Source organism: Primulina eburnea, chromosome 14, assembly GCF_022965805.1.
Source record: "Primulina eburnea isolate SZY01 chromosome 14, ASM2296580v1, whole genome shotgun sequence".
Taxonomy (NCBI): domain Eukaryota; kingdom Viridiplantae; phylum Streptophyta; class Magnoliopsida; order Lamiales; family Gesneriaceae; genus Primulina; species Primulina eburnea.
In genome coordinates, this window is record NC_133114.1 from 23,324,760 (window position 1) to 23,335,909 (window position 11,150).

Below are 11,150 nucleotides of genomic sequence, written 5' to 3' on the forward strand. Positions count from 1 at the left end.
ATATTTCAATACATTAGGGATGGATATTTTACAAAAAAGAGCGAGTCTCATGTGAGACCGTCTTACGGATCATAATCTGTGAGACGAGTCAATCCTATCCATATTCACAATAAAAAGTAATACTCTTAGCATAAAAAGTAATACATTTTCATGTGTGACCCAAATAAGATATTCGTCTCATAAATACGACCTATGAGATCATCTCACACAAGTTTTTGTCTAAAAACAAAACACACAATGACCGAATCCATTTACCATAATTTCCTTTTGAAATAGAAAAATTTATAATTCCAGATTTATATATATATATAAATTAGAATATTTAATATTTCACCAGGTATGTCGTACCAAATTAGGTAATGTTTGATGGCCTGCCCATTAAAAAAATATTTAATGGATTGAATAAGTATACCCTACGAAAGAAATTGATGCATGGAATACAATATTTTCTCATTATATATTATTTAAAATTATACAAATGAAATGGTCATGTAATATAAGTGCCACCATGCCTCACGCCACTCGCCAAATTATATATTACCTTTACTATCTCCACCAAATTCTTAGTTTAAACGAACTAAAAAAAAAGTGATTAATTTGAGATGTTTGATAGTGAAATTAAAGTATCCAAAGCATTGCTTTGGAAATGAGATTCACATTTCGCCATTTGTGCCACTTGTAATTTTCGACTTAGTGCCCTCACTTGGACTTCACTACGCGAAAAAGTTGGAGTAATCCAATTGAATATTGAAATTTTGAAAGAGCATGTCTCTTGTGAGACGGTCTTACGAATATTTATCTGTGAGACGGGTCAACTCTACCGATGTTCACAATAAAATACGACCAGAAGACCGTCTCACGCAAGTTTTTGCCCTCAACATTATATTCCGATCGTTATCTCAACATGAACATTTATTATTCCTCAAAGCTAACATTGTACATACTCACTAGGCCAACCGACCAGAATATTAATGAAAATTTGGATCTATATTATCATTGTCACAAAATTTCGATTTAAACATCATATTTCGACTATTTTTCTCCCTTAATTGTTTTTCATCAAATAAAAAAAGACAAAAACTTATGTGAAACGGTCTCACGAGTCGTATTTGTGAGACGGATATCTTATTTAGATCATCCATGAAAAAATATTATTTTTTAGAGTAGGTCTCATGTGAGACCGTCTCACGGATCATAATCTGTGAGACGGGTCAACCCTACCCATATTCACAATAAAAAGTAATACTTTTAGCATAAAAATTAATACTTTTGTATGGGTGACCCAAATAAGAGACTCGTTTCACAGATACGACCCAAGAGACCGTCTCACAAAAGTTTTTGCTTATTTTTTATGCTAAGAGTATTACTTTTTATTGTGAATATGGATAGGATTGACCCATTTCACATATTAGGATCCGTGAGACGGTCTCACATGAAACTTACTCTAAAAAAAAATATAGTACATATCAATTGGAAGAACCCAACAATCAAACCCGGATAATCTTGTTTGAGCGTGTATTGGTAATCAGGGAAATATATGATCTATGTATATACTGATAATTCACACCGAAAGTGAGACACCCGGAAATTTTAACAAAATTGAGATATCATTCTTGTACTTAAAGTTGTACTGAGTTTATCCAAGATGTTTTATTTAAGATTATCCAGACAATGTAAAATTGAGTGTGATTATTAAATTCTGGTGTACAAATATTCATGGAATTTGGAATTTGATGATAAGCCTATATTTTGATTTTTTTGGGATAAATAAATTGGTCAAGGTCCAAAAATTTAAAGAGCAGGTCTCATGTGAGACCGTCTCACGGATCTTAATCTGTGAGACGGGTCAACCCTACCCATATTCACAGTAAAAAGTAATACTTTTGGCATAAAAAGAAATAATTTTTCGTGAATAACCCAAATAAGAGATCTGTCTCACAAATACGACATGTGAGACCGTCTCACACAAGTTTTTGCAAAATTTAAATAAGGATATATTTGATATAAACATCTGCATTTCAAAAAGACAAAAACTTGTATGAGAAGGTCTCACGAACCGTATTTTGTGAGACAGATCTTTTATTTGGATCATCAATGAAAAATTATTACTTTTTATACTAAGAGTATTGCTTTTTATTGCGAATATCAGTAGAATTGACCCGTCTCAAAGATAAAGATTCGTAAGACCGTCTCAAAAGAGACACACTCTTTCAAAAATTGGTGGACATAATTTCGAAATTTGAAAAGAAAATACAAGGTAAAAGTTTATAAGATTTGAGATAATGCTGATACATATATAGATTAAAAAAAAAAAAAAGAGATCGAGTAAGATGATAATGCAGGATTTCGAAATTTTCATGTGCGTGTGTGTGTCTATATATATATATATATAATTTTCAAACATAGAGGTAAGTCAAGAAGATAGAAAAATGTCTACACAGTAAGGGAAATTTGAAAGTTGCCTACCAAGATTTCAAGAAAATCAAAAGTTCTATTTTAAGAATAAATGATCAACAAATTCGAAAAATAGGATCATAAATCTATTCGAAAGAAATAATTTCGAAAATCTATTCAAAGAAATAAATAAGGGAGGATAAATGATCATAAATTCAAGATCTAATTCAAAAGTTTAAACACAAATATAATATATGATCATGATAGAAGTCAGCCCCTATAAATAGGATGTGCTCATCATTCGAAAATTACACCTGCAAATACTCCAATTTTTGAAAGTTGCTCCCTAGTGCTCTCAAGAATTTCGAGATTTTCTCTCCAGTTCTGTCGAGTTTCGAAGCTCTGTTGCAGTCCAGATCTAAGGAGGATTCGGAAAACCTAGGACTGAAAAATCTTTCTTCAAGTTTTCATCCAGTTCTAAGGTAAGTGGTCTTGTTTTTAAAATAGTTTGTATATGAATCATTCGGTTTTTTTTTAAAAAAAATTTCGGTCGAGCGTAAATTTCTTCGACCCCTTCTTGATACGATCATCGTATGTTATATGTCTTGACACTGTGAGGATTCAACTGGATATGTCTGAGAATCCCAATATGATTTATGTTTATGGCCCTTACATGGTGGAATTGTAATCGTTATAGGGCATCGCCTCCTTAGAGGAGCAAAAATTAGGGACTGATATCAGTAAACCATAAAAAGTAGAGTAATCTCAATGTCTAAGCCAAGTTATGCTTATATTTATGCTGATGATATGTCATACGAATTATGTTATGCATAATATGTCGAATTTTGGAAAATCATGTATTTGTTAACATGTACTCGAATGACCCTCACTTGCTGAGTGACGACCATATCACTCACTCCTTATTCTCCGTGCCAGATAAGTCCAAAGAGCAAATAGAGGAAGATGAACAAGATTGGTTTTGAGGCTAATAATGGAAGAAAATAAAGAGTTAATTTAGTTTATGTTCGTTTTAAGTTTATTTGAGATTTCTTTATAAACACTTTCACATATTTTTATCATTTTAATAATTTACATCGTAAAGATAATTTTATGATTGATTGTGTAATAAACTAGTTTTGGTTTATATTGTACCACGATTCTTTTTTTTTTTTTTCCAATTGCGTGATCGTAAACAACGTCGGCGTAGACTAACCTCGGGATTAGGGCGTGACATTTAAGTGGTATCAAAGTCGACAAGTTCATAATCCAGTTGGGAAAATTTACAACAAAAAATTTCGATCAGATTTCTGTAAAATGTCAATTTAGTTCCTTCTGAAACGTTTTTGTCGTTTTAGGAAATTTTCGTAAAGCCTATAACTTTTCTTGGAAATTCTGAATTCAATTCTGCCAATTGTTCTAGAATCTTCTCTACATATGCTTTAAATCCATATGTTTATCTCCAAACTTTCCATTTTGATTTTTTTTTAAAAAAAATGGTTTTAAATCGAGCCATTATTCGGATAAATGGCTTTAGTACTTGTTGTTTTCTATTTTATATTATTGGACATATTATGTGCCTTTCAATTTTTTTATTTCAATAAATGGCTTCATCAACTCATTTGCGACCCCGCACTCGTGCACATGCTTCCATCCGTATGAAGCAACTTGCCCTCAATAACCAAACCCGTCAGATTAAGAGTCTTAGAGCCCGACTTGGTGACCAAAGGCGAGAAAATGGTGCATCAGTTTGAACAATTGATGGGAGATAACATATCTTTCAGGGATGACATAGAAACTATCAATTACCGAGAGGAGAGATTTCTTAAGGACATAGAGCCACACATCACGGTGTTGAACGAAGAAAGACAACTGAATATAAAGAACAAGAAGATGCTAGAGGAAGCCAGTGATATCGTGAATAATCTTTCAGATGTCAGCTACTGCTTGATCAAAAAAACTGATATCATAAGAATCCAGAATCAGCATAATTGGTTTGAGGTTCGGAAACACCATTAGCATTCCCGCCAGTTATTAATTGAGGCAGATGCAAAGATAAAAGGGCTGAAGAATCAAGTGGTACAAATCATGGGGGAGAATAATCAGCTTATGTAGTTGATGAAGCAAATGCAAGAAGGATAGTTTGAGGATGATGACACTGAAGAGATGGAGGCAAGACCCATAATAGCAGTAGGAAATGGAGTAGTTGTGGAATAGAATGTCTTTGTCGTCAGAATTTTATTTTAATTAGTAGGAGTTTCTTTCCATTGTTGCTACACTTTTTTTCAGTACTACTTTTATTACCTCATTCATATTTCCTATGTTTCCCTATTTTTATAAATCAATAAAGAATGTTTTATTTGTTCATTAATTTCTATTTATTACCAGCGCGATCTATTCGATGAATTTTTTAAGTTTGTGCAACAAATTCTTACAAACTTATAAATTGTAGGAAATGGTTGGCAGACCACCGAGACAAAACCGTAACCCATGTTACGTGGACAAAGATAACCATAAAAACGAAGAAGGGAATGGATCACCTCCAAAGTTTAGTCTTTAATAAGGAGATCTGGTAGACATAGTCACTATATTGGCAACGACACTGCAATAGTTGGTAAACCCTAACACCAATCAACAACCTCCACCCCCACCGCTTAATGGGATCAAATTCCACTATAAATACCCCTGCAAGAATAGGTGCCCGAAATTCAAAGGGGATGCCGATTCCGAAGTTAGCCAAAGCTTTCTGAAAAGTATAGAAACCCAACTATGATTGATAGAGGTTCCCGATGCACTTAAAGTGGATGTGACAACGACTTTCTTAGAAGACAAAGAAAGCAAGTGGTGAGAAGCAATCTCGCCTGTCATGACTGCTGCTGGACTAGTCACATGGCAGCACTTCTGAGATGTTTTCTTAAAGCAATGCTATCCAGCCGAGGTGAGATTACAAAAATTGAGTGAGTTTGAAAAGTTCACTAAAACCCCAGATATGTCAATGGTAGAATACACCTCAAAGTTCAATGTCCTGGGATCATATGCCCCGATGATCATGGCATATGAAGTCTTGAAATTGCATCGCTTTAAGAAGAGATTGAACAGTCGAATCTAATGGGCTTTAGCAGTCTACCAGCCAGCTAATTTTGCAGATATGATGGGTGAATCTATCCGTACTGAAACTGACATTCGCCAAAGAGAGGGAAAAAAAGAACAAACATCCTCTTATCGGCCAGTTTTCTCAGAACAGACAGAAGTTTAAGAAGCCCAACCTGTCTGGTGTACCCTCCATAGGGCATTCGTTTGCTACAAACTATCAAGGACTCGGGCCATGCCCAACATGCCATTTCCGACACATTGTAGAATGTCGAAGAGCAAGTGGTGTATGCTTCGGATATGGAAAACAATGACACTAATTGCAGAGTGTTCGAACGCTGCCAACCAAGCAACATGGCTCCATAAGGGAATCGAGCCAAATGCGGGGACAAACCACAACAAACCGAAGGAGAACAAACCAAAGGAGAACTAACCGAATGTCAGGGTGTTTGATATGATGCAAGAAGAAGCAGACGACGCCAACGACGTTGTGTCAGGTACCATCCCAATTTTGCTTATGTGCTGTTTGATTCTAGTGCTACACATTCTTTTATATATAAGAGGTTTGTAAAGAAATTATTATGTAAGATCAAGAAAATAACCGAGTCTTTTAGGATAGCCACACCTATGAATAAGGCCATTGAAACTTATGAAATTCATAGGGACTGTAGAATCAATATTGACAACCAGACTCTAAGAGCCGACCTGATGCAACTAGCTATGGTCGACTTTGACAGTATATTAGGGATGTATTGGTTAGTGAGAAATGACGCAATGGTAAACTGTAAGGGAAAGAGTGTCAGACTTTGAACCCCGAATCAAGAAAAAATCATGTACCATTTCAAGTCCAAGGGATGGAAGACACTCATTTCCGCTTCCCAAACATGCAGAGCAATGAAATCTGGAGAAAAAATCTACCTAGAATTTTTCGGTGAAGCAAAAGAAGAAGTTGAGCTCAAACTGGAAGACGTCTCGACAGTACGAGAATTTCCGGATGTTTTTCTAGAAGAACTGCTTGGGACAATCCCGTACTGCGAAGTTGAGTTTGAATCAATCAGGTTCTCAGTGCTGCACCAATTTCCAAGGCACTTAATAGAATGACACCAGCTGAACTCAAGGAGTTGAAGGTCAAGGTTGAAGACATTAAATACAGCCTTTTAAACAAGATATGATCATTATGAGTTCACTGTAATGCCTTTTGGCTTAAAGTAATGCCTTTTTGCTTAAATAATTTGCCATCAGCCTTCATGGACTTAATAAACAGAGTATTCAAGCTAAGGAGTGCATCCTTTTTAGGATATGTGATATCTGAAACAGGAGTATCAGTGGATCCAAAAAAAGTGGAGATAATTCTAGATTGGTTGAGGCTTAATTAAGAACGCCAGCGACATTAGGAGCTTTCTTGGATTAGCAGACTATTACCGAAATTTTGTTGAAGATTTCTCCTCAATAGCCATATAACTGATAAAACTCACATAGAAGAATTCCAAATTTATCTGGGGTGAAACTTGCGAGTAAAGTTTTCAAACATTGAAGGAAAACTTGCATCCACACTAGTGTAATCTCGCCCACTGAAAATAAGGAATTTACCATTTACAGTGACACATCGAAGGAAGGTTTGAGATGTGTATTCATGCAAGAAGGAAGAGTGATTGCCTATGAATCAATGCAGTTGAAACCGAATGAGAGAAACTACCTCTATGGTGCCAAGTGTGAAATTTTTACAGACCACCAATGCCTTAAGTACTTGTTCACCCAAAATGAACTAAATATGAAACAAAGACGGTGGATAGAAGATTTGAAGGACTATGACTCAACCATAAGCATCTATCCAGGTAAAGCAAACAGAGTAACTGATTCTCTAAGTCGGTCGAGCACAAATTTCTTCTACCCCTTCTCGATATGACCATCGTATGTTATATATTTTGACACTGTAAACATTCAACTGGATATGAGCGAAAATCCTAATTGCATGTTTAACTAAGATAGATGGTGATGATCCACGGAGAATAAATATTCAAAAATATAAACGGGATGGTTGGTTTTTCCGAGGGTAGCGTAGATCCTATGATCCATGCTTTTGTATACAATCTCGACCGTTGAAAGAATCGACGGACCTAAATCAACATGGCCCCTTAAAAGCTACAACGAAAACCCCTCCACCAAGAAATCCTCCCTATTTAATTATATTATTATTATAAAGGACGGTGCGATCTGAGACTCCTGACTTTTAATTAACCAATCGCATCTCGACGACGTCGTCGTTTTGCATTGGCCAACAGGGCGATGCGGCCCCACTTCGTTGGACTTTACCCCCAATAAGTTAAAAATTTCCAAATATAGCCCACAAAGCCAAAATTTGCAGTTTGACACTAAATTCTATAAAATTCAGCCATTTATTTCTTAATAATATAATATTAATATAAATGTGATGCGACCATCAAATATACACGATTTCTCACTAGACCCTTCATTTTAATTTCCCACACAAACAATTGCTATACATAAATAAAAAAATTTTGTATCAATAATAATTAAACCAAATACGTATATTACACTATAATGTTGATGTCATAAAGGTTTAAAGGATGATATTTTGGACGAAGATGTCAAATTTCTAACAAATCAAACAACATTTTGAAGATCCGCGAGACAAAAATACGTGAAACGAGTTAATTCTGCTTATATGTAAAATAATAAATAATAATTTTGATATAAAAAATAATTTTTTTCAATTCTCCCAAAATTGACTCGTAAACTAGTCTCATAAAAGTTTTTGCGTAGAAGAAAACTTGTATACAATGTATAACCAATCTAATAATAATTTTGATATAAAAAATAATTTTTTTCAATTCTCCCAAAATTGACTCGTAAACTAGTCTCATAAAAGTTTTTGCGTAGAAGAAAACTTGTATACAATGTATAACCAATCTAATAAAAGAAAAGTTCACACACCAAATATAAGTTTACTAATGTACATATCTTATACCAAAGCAAACTTCATACTTGTCTTTTTCCTTAAATTCTAATATGTAGTTCTATACCCTTATATATTTCACATTCTAATTTTTAGATATACACAATATAAGATGAAAGAAACCTCATCACCTAATTTTAGCTCCTTTTTTTTATTTTTTATTTAACTAAAAGAGGTAGTTAAAAATTAGGTTTTGGGCTTATTTTGTAATTTTCAAAAGTATAAGGAATTAATGTAGTTTCACCATGCTATAGGGGGCAAAGTGGATATTTCTATGCTTCTAACGGGAAGCCTCCCATCGGGGCTCTATGGGGGATTCCCTTTCTTCTCTTGACGACTCTGAAACTCACCGCCGTTGGCGGCGGCGTTGATGGAGTAAAACTAGGGAGCTTCTTGCTATTCCGCCCATGAACGTGGCTGCTGCTGCTGCTGTTGTAAGAGTCCTCGGAGTCGTCCCCCGTTCTTTTCTTCTCCGACGAGTGCTTGTTCTTCTCAAAACCTCTCGACGTGCCAACAACCTGATACAGGAAAAAAAAAACAACCCCGGCATTCATTTTCAATTCGAAAATTTTTATGGGCTTCTAAGATTTTAGTTGTTGATCGAGTTACAAAGTCAAAACAATCAAGAATATCATAGTTTGAGGAGTTCTACCTTGCAGCCAAGTGAGCAGAATGTGAAGGAATCAAGAAGGCTTCGATCACAAACTTGGCAGGTATTGGTGACACCTTTACCAGGCCTGGGCTGCGGCCGCTCATTCAAGAAAACAACCTTCGCACTGTTGATTATGTATGTCTGGACACTGCTAATGTCGAGGAATTTTTGGATTTCAGACACCCTTATTACATCATGATACGATGATCTCCTTATCTGTGTAATCAAGAAAACAAGAATATATTCAAAACCCCAGAAATGGGATCAAATTAATAAAAGGAGATTGCCAAAAAGGGTAGAGAATCAAAGACAAGAGGGTATTTTGGTGGTCAATGCAGTGAAAAATCAAGAAATCTTCAAAGAGACGAGTGAAAGGATTGACATAGATAAAAATGGGTAAAACTAGAAAAAACAGAAACAATTTGTGCACGAAAAGATCAAGAAACAGGGTATTTTTACAGAGAGGGCAAGGGAATACCAATGGACAAAAATGGCAGAAGTCAAAAGGCTAAAAATGGATGAAAAAACAAACAAAAGTCGAAAAAAGATCCAAGAAAATTGGTTCTGAAATCGAAAAATAATACCTGAATTGCACGATGGTCTTTGTGATAGCCCAAACAGAGTGAACAAAGTGGGCCATCCACACAATCTAAACAGTACATATTACATTCACTCTTGTGCGAGTCAACGTGAAATTTGCATTGAACAAAAAACTGTTCTTTCAACAAAGGTTTCAGCCATGGCGGCCAACTGTTGTCCTCTTCATCAGGTCCTCCAGCTCCCTGAAAAAATCAGGAAACGAAACATCATTAAACAGCACTACAAAAAATAATCCAAAACAACCACCACCACCACCAATAGTGAGTGAAATCACCATGATTCTCCTGTTCTTGGGCTTGATTTCACGGACACCCGTATCTTGATTCTCGATTGCCAGCTTTAATGATTCTCGAATAAAACAAGAGGAGGTGTAAAAGTATTAGTATTATTATAATAATACTAATGCTCCACGCAGGGATCTTGAAATGAAGTGGTTGATGTACCCTTTGCACTATTTCAAGAAAGGTGCGGTGTGTGTGTGTGTGTGTGTAAGTTGTGTTTTTCTACAAAGGAGAAAAGGCTTTTTGGAGAGAAAATAAAGAAAGGTGGGCTGTGGAAAGTTATTTATTGGAGGAGTGGAGACGGTGAGAGAGACGTAGAAGAAGAGTCGTTCTTATCCTTCCCAAGAGTCAGATTCTACAAAAATACATTACCGAACCTAGCTCCAAATCCGAGCCTGTAGATACGTTGTGTGCAAGTTAGACTTGTGAGAGAGAATCACTCAAGATATTAAGTTATTACAAACTTAATGATAGGGGGTACACATGTAAAATATGCATGCTATGTTATATTTATAATTATTTTCATCTGAGGCTTAGAATCAAAAAGGAATATGATACGTGGCATTGTTTTACCAAACTTTTCCTTAGTGGCTTTCGCACACATGGAGATTATTGGTTTCCAGCCTATATACCATTTTCAACTCAAATTGAGCTAAGAAAAGGAGAAATTTAAACTCCAGAATAATAATGAATATAAGATTCTTGTTTGGAATTTTTACAAAACATAAAAGGATTTACGAAAGATATTCCAGAGAAATTAAACAACAGAGGATTTATCGAGGACCCAAAGAATCATAAATTCATAAAAAATCACCCATAAACGCCTTAAACGCCATTTCTCGGCTAACAGGCTGAAGGGCTACAACATGAATTTAATCTTCCCGGATAAACTCGAACCTTGTGTTAATCATTTCCTGTTTCATCTTCTTACCTTATGTTCTAACCAAAGACTCTTATATTACATTAGATTCTAGAAATTTAAATAAATCTTTTATTATATAAATTTATTCATATAAGATTAATTCAAATTGCTTTTAGACCTTTAACATTAGAAGGTTTACCAGAAAGCTTCATAGCAGCTTTAAGAGATGGAAGAAATTTAAATTGGAAACAATCCCTTATGGGAATAATTCAATCTAGTCTGGCTCATGGTCCAGTA

The 11,150-nt window shown here is 35.1% G+C and overlaps 1 protein-coding gene across 1 annotated transcript; it reads right to left on the reverse strand.

The window, feature by feature from the left end:
- Positions 1-8,440: 8,440 nt before the first annotated feature.
- LOC140812762 (protein RGF1 INDUCIBLE TRANSCRIPTION FACTOR 1-like) lies at positions 8,441-10,271 on the reverse strand. The gene is made up of 4 exons (XM_073171123.1): positions 9,985-10,271; positions 9,695-9,892; positions 9,111-9,326; positions 8,441-8,976 (listed from the first exon to the last, which is right to left on the reverse strand). Exons 1-4 carry the CDS (start codon positions 9,985-9,987, stop codon positions 8,731-8,733), a joined length of 663 nt encoding a protein of 220 aa, XP_073027224.1. The 5' UTR covers positions 9,988-10,271; the 3' UTR covers positions 8,441-8,730.
- Between the last annotated feature and the right edge of the window lie 879 nt (positions 10,272-11,150).